Below are 17002 nucleotides of genomic sequence, written 5' to 3'. Positions count from 1 at the left end.
AACATGGATGTCAGTAAATGTAAAGTCATGCATTTTGGAATAATTAAACATATTATATAGGTGTTATTATGCCAGAAGAAAATGATCATGCTAGGTATCTTGGCGCGTTAGAAGACAGGAAGTTGAAGGGCCATATAGCGAAGATTGCGAATAAAACTCAAAAGATAACTGCAGTGCTGAAACAAACTTTCAGCATTGCAGTTATCGCACGTAAAGATAAGGATGATATTTTGCCTCTTTATAACGATTTGATAAGACCTCACTTGAACTATTGTGTACAGGGGTTTCTGTTATGATTCTTATACAGTGGAGAGAGTTAAATAATGATATGAGCATTGTGGAATATTTATATGAAGATAGATTGAGAATTTGTACGCTACAGACACTAGCAAACAGGAGAAAGAGGGCTGATATTATTGAGACTTACAAACTTCTGAAAGACCACACAGGATTTCAGTTGATAGAATTTTTCATTTTATTATTATTATTATTATTATTATGACACCTCCAGGGAGTCCAAAGACTCATCGAGGGAGGGCACCTACTCTACAGCTTTCTGTCTCCACTAACTACAATGAACCACCATTGTAGTTATGGAGGGTAAGGAAAGGACAAGAGGCATTCTTGGAAGATGAGAATGAATGCTGCTAAGGAGGAGGTGAGGGCTTGATTTTTCTCTCATAGAGGGCGTGTGTGATTGGAATGGATTGCCATTAGATCTGTACAAGCAGTGTGAGTGAATTCAAGAACAAGTATGATAGCTGATGCATGTAATATGTAGGCTCCCTTAATGACTCCCTGTAGGTCTCTCTTAATACTACTACTACTACTACTACTACTACTAATAATAATAATAATATATACACAGACAAATTAAAGTTAGGAAATATTAGTAGATTTAAAAAGCACCATCAAGAATAAGTATGATAGCTGGTGTGTGTAATATGTGGCCTCCTTTGATGAGTCTCCGACTCCCTGGAGGTCTCTCTTAATAATAATCTCCGACAACAGGAATAGATGTAGACCATCAGATCTGTTTAAGTTAGGACAATGAAGTAAAGTTTTGCATGTTCCTTTATAGAGACTTCTATCTCTTATGAAGGACTTTTGTTTTGTTCCAATAAACTCTATGCTTATAGCATAGAGTTTATTGGAACAGGCAGATATCAAGCTCAGCAAGACCAGACTGTTCAGGCTCATGATATTTAATATAAGATTTGTGTTCTTCTATACAAATAAAAGCAGATCTTTCTGTTTGTCTAAAATCAGATAACTCACAAGAGCAAGGAATGTGGTAGATGCCTGGAGAAGTGAGAGATGGAAGCTTGTCCTTATGAGAACAGATAAAGATGGAGATTTTTCTGATGTAGCAAAAGGCAACAAAATTATTCAGTGGTTATAAAACTTTCACTATGTGTTCACTAATGCCATGCACATAAGGGATAGGAATGCAAGTTACTTCTGTATTTAAAATAAGATAACCCACAAGAGCAAGGAATCTGGAATATGCCTAGATTGATGGATACCATAACTGTAAATAGAGAAAAGTTGGGAAATTGGTGATGCTGACTAATAAACAGTGATCATGAAAAAGATCGATATAATTTTTCATATGAATCCAACCTATGAAAGGTAAATCTGTTGCACACTTTTAGAACCACGGCTAGGATAAATTCTTTTGATGAAAGATCCTTAAAACCATTGGATGAAAAGGTGGAATTAATGGCTGAATTCTTTCTGTAAAAGTTTGTCTGAAGGTTATAAAGAATGTACTAAAGTCGTAATAGTTTCAGCCTTTTGACTAGGATGGTGATGAGACTTGGTGTAGATATAACGGCCTGTAAATTACATTCAATATGCTTTATGCCTGAAATGAGCAAGGTGGTGCTTTTACATGGGGTAATGAAAATCATGTGTCATCTAAAGACATCCACAAACATTCTTGTTCCTTGCAGAAACTGAGCTGTGAGAGAGAGAGAGAGAGAGAGAGAGTGAAGTGACAATGAGAGACAAGTTATTGATCAATTATCTTCCACATGGAATCAAGATTTATAATGAAGCCTTCAGTAATATTGAACTAAACTTGACAACACCTATTTCTTAGCAGTTTTATATGATCAGATAGATCTGCAATTCACACAGTGTTAACAGTTATTCATGGAATGTCATAAAAGAGGAACATTTGTGAATGCTATCCTAGTTAGCTGAGCAGATAGTGTCTTAAATGTCCAATCTGCAAGCTTTGAAGCCAAATTTCACTATAGTATAGATTGATGAATACCTGTGGAAGTTAACTGTCATTACTTACTTAAAATTATAATAATGGAATTAACTCAAGTAAAATATTATTTATTAGTAGAATTTTTGCCTCAGTATCACAGGCATCTTCAGTACATGTAAAAAGCTAATTAAACAATAACTGACAATTCCAAAAGGTGCCAACTAAGTAGCTAATGTAAGATAAAACTAAAAATGGTGATTAAATATTTCCTAACTTATTTAAAAAAAATAGGTAAATAAATAAATAATATATATATACGCACACAAATTAAAAAAGTTAAGAAAGATTAGCTGAAAAAGTACTATCTCCCACAAATGGGATAGATGTAGACAATCAGATCTGTTTAAGTTAGGAGAGAGTGAAGTAAAGTTTCATGTTTCTTTATAAATTCATGAAAATGAGTTAACCATCAAAATAATTCTTGTAGAAAAGCTTATACATTGGTAACACGACTATTAAATTATTTAAGGAATTTACAACATATACTGTAATATTAATTAAAATAAACTTTAATAACTTCCTATATTTTGGCAATGTCACATTGCCATCTTCAATGGGAACATATAACTATGACACGTGCACACAGGCACTACAAAAAGCAAATAAGGCAGAAGAGAGAAACTACTGTTGTTCCTAGAGTCCTAATAGTATCCCTTAGCAGGCTATACTGGGTTGTCATGGCTGTTGGGCTGATGTTCTAGTGATGCAAGCTTCCCAAATTTGGGGCAGTCTCATTCACCCAAATTTGTTGAGGTTTGGAGAGTTTTTTTTAGAGCTGAGGCTGATTCTATGAATAATCTTTCATATTTAAACATGCTTCGGTGTATTAACGTGGCTTTCTTCCAAATGTATTCTGTGACGGGTATCTAGAGCATGGTCTGCAAGCCCAGAGTGGCTGTACTGGTGAAACTGGATGTAGTCTTTATATTCTGAAATCCTAACATTTGCTGTCCTGCCTGTTTGGCCAAAGTAAGACAGTTTACAGCTGCAAAGGACCTGGTATATCCCAGGTAGGTCTAGGGGAAGTGGTTGGTCTTTGGTGGAGCAGATATAGGATGCCAATTTTTTATATGGTTTGTAACAAGAAGTTAGATCATATTTTTTTAAGATTTTGGTTATTTTTTCCAAGGTGCCCCAGATATAGGGAATGGTGATAGATTTAGTAATCTTTGTTATGCAGGAGGGGGGGGGGGGGTTATCTGGTTTTAATATTTTTTTGGATTGTTTGGGGGTTATAGCCATTGGCTAAGAAAGTATTAAGGATATCGTTTAGTTCAGTGGTTAGGGCATTGTCATCTGAACAGATTAATTTTGCCCTGTTATATAGTATTTTTATATCCCCATATTGTTGTGAGAGGGGGTGGTGGGATTGCTGGTGAATCTATCTGCCTGTATGGGTGGGTTTTCTGTAAACCAGGAATACCAAGGATCCATCAGGCTGGTGAGTGATTAGAGTGTCTAGGAAAGAGAGACTGTTGTTTTCCTCTTTTTCCAAGGTGAACTGGATTCTGGATGTTGGTTGTTTAAGTGTGTTAAGAAGGAGTGGAGTGTGTGTGAGCCATGTGGCCAAATAGCGAACACATCATCAATAGCAAAGCCAAACAGTGGGTTTTTGTGGGGCAGAGTTTAAGGCTTTCTCTTCAAAAGTCTCCATAAAGAAGTTGGCCAGGGGTGGGGAGAGTGGAGATCCCATGGCTGTCCTCTCTATCTGTTTGTAGAATTTTCCTTGCCAAACAAAATAGCCAGAGTTCATTGTGAACTGAAATAGGGCTGAGATATCAGGAGGAAATTTGGCTCGTATGAGCTCTAAGGTTTCCTTGAGTGGGACATTTGTGAATAGGGAGGAGACGTCAAAACTGACCATTATGTAAACATGTTGGAGTGAGAGGTTTTCTATACTGGCTTTGAAGTGGACTGAGTTTTTTATGTGTGATGGTGTGCTGCCAGTATAGTGTGCGAGCGCTTTGGCTAAATGTTTGGCTAATTTGTATGTGGTGGAATCAATACCATCCACTATGGGACGTAATGGCACATTTTGTTCATGTATTTTTGGAAGTCCATATATTCAGGGGAAGGGGGGGTCTAGAGTTAAAATGTTTTCGTTTGTTGGGAACTTCCACAGGCCAAGAAGTGACCTTCTTAAGGAGCCTTTGGAGTGTTCTAATTTGGGATCTGGTGGGATTATACTCAATGGGGAGGTAGGTAGCCCGATCTAACAATAAAGCATTAAGCTTACCTGTGTAGTCCGCTTGGTTGAGAACCACAGTGGCATTTCCCATATCCCCTTTGGTGATTACTGTTTCTCTGTTTTTCTTCATTTCTTGTAGAGCTTTATATTCATCTTTGGATATGTTGGTTTTTGGTGGTCTTGCTTTGGTAAGAACACTGGCTACATCCAGTCTGATATTGTTGACGATGTGGTTTGGAAGGTTGCAGATACCACGCTCTATTTGAATCATTATTTCTTCGGCCAGTATTTTCTTTGGAGATATGGTGAAATTGTGGCCACGTACCAGTGCGTTGAGTGCTTCAGAGTAATGGAAGAAAGGTTGACTACAGTGTTGAGACGTTGTTGCGGTTCAGAGATAGAGTCCTTTTTCAAGTTTTCAAACTTTTTTATGTGCCGACTTTGTATCTTTTCAAATTCAGCCTCAGCTCTAAAAAAACTCTCCAAACCTCAACAAATTTGGGTGCATGAGGCTGCCCCAAATTTGGGAAGCTTGCATCACGAGAACATCAGCCAAGACAATATAGCCCATTAGGTGGCACCATTAGGATTCTAGGAACAATAGTAGTTCCTCTCTTCTGCCTCATTTGCTTTTTGTAGTGCATGTGTGCACGTCATAATTATACGTTCCCATTGAAGATGGCAATGTGACATTGCCGAAATGTAGGAAGTATTTATTAAAGTTTATTTTAATTAATATTCCAATATACATTGTAAATTCCTTAAATAATTTAATAGTCAACAGCCAAAATAGCGAAGTTGAAGCAGATCATCAGAGAGACGATGCAGTAATTGCAAAAAGTTGAAAGGCGTTTAAATAAGCATATGGAGAAAAAGAAAAATGAACAGGAAAATAAGAAACAACAAAGCAAGGAAACAGGTAAGTGATGTTGTTAGTAAAAAGAAAGAAGTTATTTGGTATGGTGATTCTATAATAAAACATGATATAGAAGGGTAGTCTGAAAAGTTCCCAGCCTAACAATGAAAAAACGAATTTGTAATTTCAAAATTATTTTTATTTTTCAACATAATCTCCTTTAAGACTAATACATTCATTCCAACCATGCTCCAGCACCATTATCCCGTTCCTGTAATGGTTCTCGATAAAATCTGCAAAATACCCCTCTATAGCTGCAATCACCTCTTGATTTGAAGAAAAATGCTGACCAGCGAGGAAGAGTTTTAGTTTTGGAAAGAGAGAGGGAGCCAAATCTGGGGAATAGAATGGATGTTCCAACAACTCATAGTACAGATCCCTTAATTATCCCATTGCCAAAACACCTTTGTGGGTAGGTGAATTTTCTTAATGAAAGATGATTTTTTTCTTCTGTAAACCACGTCTTTTCTCACAAATTTTTTCCATCTAGTCTGGTTAAAAGATCAGAATAATATTCCCTGGTTATTGTTTTACCCTTTTCAAGTTAATTAATAAACAAAATGCCTTTAGCATCCCAAAACACCGATGCCATGACCATTCCTGCTAATGGAACTGACTTTGTCTTCTTTGGCGCTGAACAACCAACTTCTGTCCACTGTTTTGCCTGCAGTTTGGATTTGGTGTGTAATGGTAAATCCAAGTCTCATTCATAGTAATAAATCGATGCACAAAATTAGTTTTATTCTTGTTAAAATGCTCCAAGCACTGCTCAGTGATTTTTGTGCGAGTGTGTTTATGATTTCTTATGAGCAAGCACGGCACCCATCTCGCGCAAAGCTTTTTCATTCGCAATTCTTCATGTAAAATATATCCTACACATTCTTTTGAAATGCCTATAGTCTCAGCAATTTCACCCACTTTGACTCGCTGGTCATCCAATACCATATCGTACACTTGATCAATGATTTCTGGTGTTGTCACACTTTTTGGATATCCTTCACATGGATCATCTTCAAGGTTGGTATAGCAACATTTAAACTCAGCAGCCCATTTCATAATTGTCAAAAACAAAGGAGAAGAGTGCCCATAAACCTTTATGAACTTTGAATGAATTTCTTTTGCCATTAAACCTTCTTTTACAAAGAATTTTATAACTGCACCATACTGAATTTTATCCATTTCAAGGGATACAGACAACACTTTCATTTCAGACAGCCGTATAAAACAAACTACTTGATAGAATGACTTGTAATTTCACATGGATGCTAATGACAGATGTACCAACTTTGGGAAAAAAATCTCTTGCCGATAGTGTTGCCATCTATGGTCGAGGCCGAGAACTTTTCAGACCACACTCGTAGATGAGCAAGTTATAACATTGAGTTTTCCTGGAGAACGAAAGTTAAAAATTTAACGCAAACAATTCAAAAGCAGAAAAGAAAAGTAAATAAAATCATAGTTGTAGTAGGTACTAATGACTTAACTGGTGATAAGTTCAGTGTGAGAGAGAAGACATGAAAGGGTTGTTGGAAGAAGCAAGAATGAAGAGTGAGAAAGTGAAAATCTTCAGTATTTTACCTTATGATAAAAGTGAATTCAGAAGAAGGGCTTGATGGCAAATGATTCAATGTGTAGGCTGTGTAGAAATAATGGATGGAAGTTTTTGGATGTGTGGAGTGAGTTTCAGAGAAGACTGGATTTGTATAAGAGGGATGGCCTACACTGAATGCATTTGGTATCAGGAGTCTAGAAAAATTAATAGCTGGTATGAGACCTAACACAGAGAATCAGGGAAACTAAATTATAAAGGGAGGAATGGTGTGAATGTGAGTGTAAGAGCAACAATGTCATATAACTGCGTTAATGACACGAATGGGCTTTGTCATGGAAATGTTCAAGGAGAGAACGATTTCGGGTTTGTGTTCATCCAGTTCGGACCCATCAAATGTGTGCAAAGATGTCTTCATGTGTAAGGCATTAGAGAATAGAGATCTGCAAGGTGTCCAACTGTGTCAGGCACACTGCAGACAAGACAAAAGACCATGCAAGTAGATTATTATGTCTGTACACGAATGCTAGGAGTATCAGAAACAAAGGGGTAGAGTTTGTTGCCTTAGTCAATATGTTGTGACCTCAGATTGTATGTATTAGTGAGACCTGGCTATCAGAATCAGACCTACTAACTGTATCGAGTGTCAAGGGTACAGTGTTTTTAGGAAGGATAGAATGGAGAGGAGGGAGATGTGCAGCTAATGATATTGGATCACTTGAATCCAGTTCGAGTTGAGACCTATGATTGTAGTAGTACTACTACTAACAATATTTCATATGGAACTGAGGTTGAAGTAATCTGATGTAAGGTTGAATCTAACAAGATCAATGATATAGTGGGGTGTTGTTACAGACCTGGTGGATCGGTTGCTAGTGATGAAGAAATGCATCACCAAATAGAAAAGATGAGCATGAAAAGAGTAATCATAATGGGAGACTAATTATCCAAATACTGATTGGGTAGCAGTAGAATCTCATGAGAAGAATGAAAATGCATTTATCGAGCTGTTGCAGAACAACATCCTCAAGCAGCATGTGACAGAAGGAACTAGAGGGCAACGAGTGTTATATTTGATTATAGTGTCAGAGGGTGTTTCAGTTAAAGATGTAACTATTCTGCCTCCAGTTGGTGACAGTGATCATGCAGTACTCACTTGGGAAGTGACTAAGTTTATGAATGTTCCATTCAGAAAAGGTCACATGCTGAACTACAAAGCAGGAAATTGTGACCAACTGAGGAGTATCCTGAGTTCAATGGAATGTGATTGGTTGCTGGATGGAAAGAACACGACAGTGCATGGGAAGCATTTAAACAATACTTAAATGATGTGATATCAGAATGTGTCCAAAGAGTTCGAAGAATAAATAGAATAGTAGTCAAATGGATGTGTAATCTTAATAAGCAAGAGATTCATAACAAAAGGACGATGCGGAAGAAATACCGTTTGCATAAGGATGATGTCTGTTATGAACATTATAAGCAGCAGGCTAGATTAGTCACAACTGTTGTACGGAAAGCAAAGTCTGAGCATGAAAAGAAACTGGCACTGCAAGCTAAAGACAACCCACAAGAATTCTATTGATATGCTACAAATAAAAGAAAGAATGAATATGAAAGAATAACTCTTCTAAATCCAGATGGCATGAGGGTTACAAATGCAGAAGAGGTTGTTCAGTTAATGAGTGCCCATTTTGTTAAAAACCATCAACCTGGTGAATGCAACATTGAGTTCACTGTTACCTCTTCACTAGATGAAGAAACACAGGTGTGTGAGGCTGAGGTATTAGAGCTTTGCACAAATTGAAGAAGAATTCTGCAATAGTGACATGGGATATCAGCACATGTGCTAAAAGAGTGTTCAGCTGAACTGGCCATTCCTTTGACCAGGATGTTTAATATGAGTCTCAGAACAGGGAAGATTCTGCAGGAATGTATGGTAATTCCATTGCACAAGGTTGGCTCAAGAGCGATGTATCCAACTGTCGACCAATTAGTATCTCAGAAGTGGTGGTGAAGATTTGGGAAAAATTGGTAAGGGCTCGCATTCTGAAATGAGTTGACAGTGTATCTTTACTTTGCAATGAACAGCATCGCTTTATTAAAGGAAGGTCATGTTTTAGCAACTTGCTCACATTCTATAACAATGTTACTACTGAACTACCATTGAACTAGACAAGAGGAACAGATACACCATGATACTTTTGGATTTTGCTAAGGCTTTTGACAGAATACAGCATGGTAGACTGTTGCATAAATTGGAGAAAATGGGTTTGGGTTAAACAATATTAGCATGTATAAGAGGATGGCTAACTGACAGATATCAAAAAGTGATATACGGGGGATCTAAGTCTGCAAGGTTTAAGGTAACAAGTGGTGTACAACAAGGATCAGTGCTTAGTCCACTGTTATTCAATCTGTACATTAATGATATTGAGAAGGATTTGACAAGCGACATACAGATATTTGCTGATGATGCAAAGATAGGTAGAGTAATAAGGAATGCTGCTGAATATGCAGTATTTGCAGAATGATTTGAAAAGGCTGGAATTGTGGCCATGGGAAAATGAGTGTCAGTTCAATGTGAGTAAATGTAAAGTCATTCACTTCGGCATGATTAGATATCCAATGTCATATTATATTGGTGGGATTAGGCTAGAAGAAACAGATGAGGCTAGGGGTCTTGGAGTGTCAATAGATAGGAAGTTGAAGTTCAGGGGCCATGTGGCAAAGATTGCAAATACAACTCAAAAGATCATTGCAAAAAGAGGAAATAATATATTTCAATTCTTTCTGTAATAGTTCCTCTGAAGAACAAAAGGAGTGGGTCCAATGAACCAGTGTTTTTATAGTTTCTGCCTTTTGACTGGGATGGTTATCATCCCAGTCGTCCCACCTGAACAATTAAAAGATCTAAAAAGGCTAACTGCTTATTTACTTCTAGGGTGAACTGGATCCTTGGATGAAGTGCATTTAATTTAATTTAGAGAGAAACTGTTGTAATTCATCAGAAGAGTTATTCCAGATAGCAAAAATGTTCTACATAATATCTGAACGGTAAAGTATTAGTAAAGAAGGCTAAATGCATTAACAGAATAATATTCCTAAAGTGCTGTAAGACAGTTCAGGTTATTCCTACCTGCTGTAAATTAAGAGAAGTTTTTAGGTCTCAAAGAGCTCATCAGATTTATTTAAAGGCCAGTAGGTTACTTTTTTAAATTATCAGCTACATGAACCAAAAAATCTCTCGCCTCTTATTAAATAGAGAAATTGTTCATATCAAGAACGTTCTAGAATCTGTATTAGTGGCTGAAACTTTTAATGCTATTTTGCACAAATCATCCGACTTCTTACCTAAAGGTTTTTAATGCTTCTTATGATAAGTTAAAGTATAAGTTCGATTCGCTGGTGAGCCTCTCTAGATCCTTTACCAATGCCTGTGATACAAATAGAGTAGTTGCCAATGTTTCTGGCCATCCACTAACAGACAGTGAACTTTTTGTTCATCAAAAAGTTCACAAAAGGGCATAATTTCGCCATTGCTCTGAATAAGGTAAGCATGATGGATTTTTTTTTTTATAGCATGGACAGGGGTATTTGATTCTTATCCCCAAAAAAAACAGCTAACAGGATGCTTTTTGAATGTGCAAAAATTCTTTTTAATGTCAAGCCTCCTTGTCCTAATCTATCTTACTCTGAAATAAAAGCACTGAAATCACTGAAGAATAACAATAATTTAATTATTACATGGATTTGGACTTGAAACATGGATTTGGGGAGAACGAGATAAAAGACAAGGGGAAGCTGCAGAAATGAAGTTCCTAAGACCACTCACAGGCTATAAAAGAATGGACAAGATAAGAAACGAAGAAATAAGAAAACAGTTATCCATAATTAACATAACATCACAAGCTATAGAAAGAACCGGAAAAACCACATAGAAAGAATGAATGAGGATAGATGGCCAAATATTTCCTGGAAATATAAACCAAAGGGGCACCAATCAAGAGGAAGACCTAGGAAGAGATGGGCAGAAGACTTTTTAAACCCTTGAAAACATTACAGGCAAACAATTGCCTAATACAGGAAGCCAAGAAGAAGATTATTACGAAAGCTGAAAAGAGAAGGCTGTAGTTATTCACAATAGAAGAAATATGAGAGAAAAATGTCTCTGTAGCTACGCAACTATTCAACTTACAGGCCCCTCACATCGGATCTTACCAGTAGTCAATTAAAAAAGACTTAATTCTCTTATAGATTATGTATCTATACGGGATGAAGATCAAAAGAAAAAACTTAAAACCTCCTTCGGTCATCCACTATTATATGGTCTTCCAAAAGTTTATAAACCAGGCATTCTGTTTAGACCAGTTGTAGACTGTATCGGTTGTGCCACTTATAAAATTTCAAAATTTTTATCAAATTTACTCATTTCTTCAACTAGAAGAACTGCTATTTATATAAAATATTCTTTGAATTTAAAAAATAAAATTTAAGATATTCACTTGGACACTTCGGATATTATGATTAGTCTAAATTATCTACTCTTTCTTTATTTACTGATGTTCCTTTATCTGAAACCATTGAATTACTGCAACAAAAATTTCCTTCAGACATTGTAAAAATATTTGATTTTGTAATACATTCTGGTTATTTTTCCTTTAAAAACAAGTTATATCAACAAATCGAAGGAACAGCAATGGGCAATCCTATTTCGCCTGCTATTGCCAACTTCTTTATGGAGCACTTTGAACAACATATTTTTGACATTTCTCCTAGACCTATTCATCAGTTCAGATATGTAGATAACATTTTTGCTATCTGGAATAGCTCTTCTGATGAATTACAACAGTTTCTCTCTAAATTAAATGCACTTCATCCAAGGATCCAGTTCACCCTAGAAGTAGAAGTAAATAAGCAGTTAGCCTTTTTAGATCTTTTCATTCTTTGCCAACCAGATGGTAACCTACATTTCTCAGTCTATAGGAAGGAGACTCATACAGGCCATTATATCCATGCTGAATCTGATCACCATCCCAGTCAAAAGGCAGGAACTATTAAAACACTGGTTCATTGAGCCCACTCCTTTTGTTCTTCAGAGGAACTATTGCAGAAAGAATTGCAATATATTATTTCCTCTTTTTTTATCTAATGGATATAAGAATTCTTTCATCAAAAGAGCTTTGAGTAGTAGTGATATATCTTCCTTTTCAAATACAGAAGAAATAATACTTATTTCTATCCCTTATGTGCAAGGCATAATGTGAATCCCTTATGTGAAAGCATAGCAAAAGTATTAAAACCACTAAATATTTTTGTTGCCTTTCAACCCATCAGAAAAATCTCCATCTTTCTCACTTCTCTCAAGGACAAGCTTCCACATCTCAGTTATCCAGGTGTCTACCAGATTCCTTGCTCTTGTGGATTATCTTATTTTGGAAAAACAGGAGGATCTGCTTTTATTTTGCTAGAAGAACACAAGTCATATATTAATTACCTTGAACAGTCTGGACTTGCAGAGCATGCCATCAACACTAGACAGATTTCATTGGAACAAGACAAAAGTCCTTCACAAAAGTCGGTTCCTCATGGAATGGCTTTATAAAGAAACATGCAAAATTTTACTTCACTCTTCTATCTTAAACAGATCCGATGGTCTATGCTTATCCCCTTTGTGGGAGATTAGTACTCTTTAATTCAGCTTATCTTTCCAAACTTTTTAATTGTATCTATATATATGTATATGTTTCTTTTTCTTTAAATAAGTTAGGAAACTTAATGATCCTTGTTTAGTTATCTTACATTAGCTACTTAGGTAATATCTTTTGGAATTGTCAGTTATTGTTTAATTAGTTTTTTTTACATGTACTGATGATTCTTGTGATACTCGGTGAAAATTCTACTAATAAATAATATTTTACATTAGTTAATTCAGTTATTATAATTTTAAATAATGTGTCTACTCACGGCATTTCCTTACTGAAACAACTGTCATGACCTAGTGTGAGACTATATCTTGCTTAATAGAGATCTGCAGTGTTTGCAGAAGTTCATGTTTCATTCTGAAGCAGGTTTCCAGTTCATTTAACCCTTAGCCAACCCAATATACTAAAATGTGCTAACTGGTTTACAGTATACAACTTTTGTGAGTGACTTGACATAAAGAAGAGAAATTTATTTGCCAATAAAAGTAGGGCTCAGGACAAGATATATTTGTTCTCTTTTCTGGGATTTGGACTTTCTTGGAGATAAGTGTTTTGTTTTTGAAATAGATGATTTACTAAACAAACTGAATTGTTGAAAGTTTATTTTTCACTTGGTTAAAATATAATAAATTTAGTTTAATCCTTTATCCAAGTGTGAACAAACAAAGTTTGCACCTGAAAGTATCTTCAGGACTGGGGTAAGGTAGTGAAACACTAGGACGACTCCTTGCAAAGGTGCAGCAAGCTACTAACACTCCTATCTCAGTATCTCCCATAATGCAAAACACATCTCCTTGCGGATATGTATAATGTTATGCATTAAGGGAAGGGCCACTACCCAGACTAGTTTCGACCTTTATTGAGGTCTCTTCAGTGGGAGCCAGGCCCAAGTGGAGATGGAAATACCAGGCAGAAGCATTAGCAAGGTCATCTCTACCTATAGAAGTTGCCAAACGGTGTACCACCTTTTTATTAAATTACTCTGGATTTAGAGAAAGATGCTGAAAGTTTATTTTTCACTTGGTTAGAATATAATAAATTTAGTTTAATCCTTTATCCAAGTGTGAGCAAGAAAAGTTTGCGCCTGAAAGTATCTTCAGGACTGGGATAAGGTGGTACAACACTAGGGCAACTCCTTGCAAAGGTGGAGCAAGCTAACATCTTGACCTTGCTAATGCTTCTGGCTGGTATCTCCACTTAGGCTGGCTCCCACTGAAGAGACCTCAATAAAGGTCAAAACTAGTCTGGGTAGTGGCCCTTCCCTTAATGCATAATATTAGACATATCCGCAAGGGAAGATGTGCTTTGCATTATGGGAGATAGGAGTGATGTTAGCTTGCTCCACCTTTGCAAGGAGTTGTCCTGGTGTTGTACCACCTTACCCCAGTCCTGAAGATACTTTCAGGTGCAAACTTTGTTTGCTCACACTTGGATAAAGGATTAAACTACATTTATTATAGTCTTACCAAGTGAAAAATAAACTTTCAACATCTTTCTCTAAATCCAGAGTAATTTATTAAAAAGGTGGCACACGATTTGGCAACTCCTATAGGTAGAGATGACCTTGCTAATGCTTCTGGCTGGTATCTCAACTTGGGCCTGGCTCCCACTGATGAGATCTCAATAGGGGTTGAAACTGGTGAGGGCCATTATGAGCTCGCTCTCTTAAGGTTTGTGCCTTAAGGGAGCAATTTGAGTCTCCGGAGAAAGTGTTCTCTTCGGCACGGCCCGGTGAGGGACTTTGTCGGTGAATGCTTTTCTTCGGAACATGAGCAGTTCTGCTCGGTGGTGGTGGTGGGTGGAAGGCCATCACTGAGTGGAGCCAATGCTGAGATGGACTGTCTTTCGCCCACAATTGAGTGGCCCAGGTATCGTCCGAATTTTTAGAGACGGCTTTACTTATTCATAAGGTCGAAACTAGTCTGGGTAGTGGCCCTTCCCTTAATGCATAACATTAGACATATCCGCAAGGAGATGTGTTTTGCATTATGGGAGATACTGAGATAGGAGTGATGTTAGCTTGTTCCACCTTTGCAAGGAGTTGCCCTGGTGTTGTACCACCTTACCCCATTCCTGAAGATACTTTCAGGTGCAAACTTTGTTTGCTCACACTTGGATAAAGGATTAAACAAAATTTATTATAAACAAACTGAATGTTTACAATCTGATGGTTTGCCAGCTCAAGCTTAGCTTCAGTGTGCTTATCACTGGCACGCTAAAGATACATGCTTGTTTCAATAATGAAATGCTATATCTGTTCTGCTGAGAACAAGTTTTCTGGATTGTCTAACCCTTATGCTAACCATGGTTCTAAACGTGTACAACAGATTTGCCTTTGATAGGTAGGATTCATATGAAAAATTCTACCGATCTTTTTCATGATCACTGTTCATTAGGATCAGCATCACCAATTTCTCAACTTTTCTCTATTTCTGATCACATATTCAGTAACCAATCACCATCAGCTCATAGTTAACAAAGAATACCTCTCATCTACTTAAATGAAATAGATTTTTATAATCAATACACTAACGTATATCTGACATTAAAAGGAATTCAAATTTAATGCTAATAAATTTATTCTTTCTTTCCACACTTCCACTCATTCATCATATCTTAAGCAATATCCCAGGTCACACGACACCTTAATTTCCAGACCATCATCACATAGCAAGTCACTGCATTTTTTTTAATACCACTTATAGATGCATGTAATAGCTTAATAACATTTTTAAGCCATCAGATATATGCAAATGACATAAATAAGCATTTATTTACATCAGATATGCAAATGAAAAATGTAGAATAATTTTTGCAAATGAAGAAGTTATTCTGAATAGCTTGGCTTAAGAGAACACAAACCAGTCATCGATCTACACCATTAAAAGTTTTTCCATTTTGGCAATAAGACTGTCACATTTTGAATAACTGTAGTCCTAACTAGTGTAGCACGTATCACTTCACTAAGAACTTGATCATTGTTTTTAACAACTGTAACAACAGTAGTGAGGTGAAGTTTAGTCTGCAGCCTCTCTCAGTGTTCGATACACCACCATTACTAAATTTAATAATTTTAATCCTAGCATGCAATGTAATGGATTTACGTTTCTCATTTTCACTGGAAGCAACAGCATCCTTATTTTGAATTTTATCTGTAATTATTAACAATAAGATAATAAAATAATAATTATAAACAGCATATAAATCACAGTAAAACAAAACACAAAGAGATGTGGTGAGCAACACAGTCATAAACAAACCGAGTCCAAAAAAACTCTGCATTGGTTGCTTCACAGGAACTTCGTCTTGCTAAAACTGTTGTATGAGCAAATACAGCATCACCTAAATGAGCATTAGTCATAACTGAAAAGCGTCATATGAATGGATTGTCATGAAGTGAAGCACTGTGAGATGGAGTATTACTGTACATGCATTTTCAGTCCTGATACTTTTTAAATCACACCTTGTAATTACTGTAATTTGACATTTTATCAATTTAAATTAATTCTGCAATTCAGTTAAAGAAGGCAAATTTTACTGACAGCTAACTTTTCAGTATTGCAACTGATTAAAAAAAAAAAAAAGAAATTTAACTTACCGGAGGATATGACCTTGCAGGCTGATATTGATTCTTCTCCAGACTAAACTGATCTTCTGTAGTCTTACGATAGACAGGATTGTCAAAATTCATACTGGTTACATTCCTACGGAGGTACTGCTTATATACACATATTCCTACCTGAATAAAAATAAAAGAAGAAAAAAAAAACACTGAATGATTCAGTACTGCATAATATACTATATTCCACAGATACAGATCCTATGGACATAAAAAAGACATACTGGGAATGCAGATAACAGGATTCAGTAAATTTGATGAAATATTTATTGGCTTAATTAATTGACTTAATAAATCAAACATCAAAATAAACAATGGAACCAGATATTTATTATATTTTCAATGTTTTTTATTTTTTTATTTAAATGGTGCATTACAATGTTCTGCAGCAGTAAATATAGTGATAAAATTTAAAACTATTATCACATTAGGGCTTCTTCATCGCAGTTGACACGAGGATCAATACAAGAATTTATTATTATTATTTTATAACTCAAAAGGTACTGATCATTCACATTTCCATTAACAAGCGAGCAACTATTATACCTATTGTATCTCACTTCAAATTTATTTCAATGCATTCCATTCACCATCTTAAAGGGGGAGGGATCATTTTTTGCAAACTGAACAAGACTAAGAAATGTAGTAGATAAATTTACAAATTAATATTGATTTTAGAAGATATAGTAACATAAAAAACATACCAGGATACTGCTGAAAGGAAAGATGCCACCTGAACTGTTC

General features: G+C 36.1%; 1 protein-coding gene across 3 annotated transcripts in view; it reads right to left on the bottom strand.

The window, feature by feature from the left end:
• The window catches only part of LOC150092591 (low-density lipoprotein receptor-like), a 400302-nt gene that overhangs the window by 39025 nt on the left and 344275 nt on the right, over positions 1–17002 (bottom strand). For all 3 annotated transcript variants that reach the window (XM_090414387.1, XM_090414386.1, XM_090414388.1), the window contains one exon: positions 16238–16378. In XM_090414387.1, the coding sequence (XP_090270513.1) occupies positions 16238–16378 (141 nt within the window). The remainder of the gene's footprint in view (positions 1–16237; positions 16379–17002) is intronic.

This window comes from Typopeltis vanoorti, chromosome 25 (genome assembly GCF_054136105.1).
Source record: "Typopeltis vanoorti isolate ZY-2024b chromosome 25, IOZ_Tvanoo_1.0, whole genome shotgun sequence".
Taxonomy (NCBI): Eukaryota; Metazoa; Arthropoda; class Arachnida; order Uropygi; family Thelyphonidae; genus Typopeltis; species Typopeltis vanoorti.
This window is presented reverse-complemented; position numbering and strand designations above follow the sequence as displayed.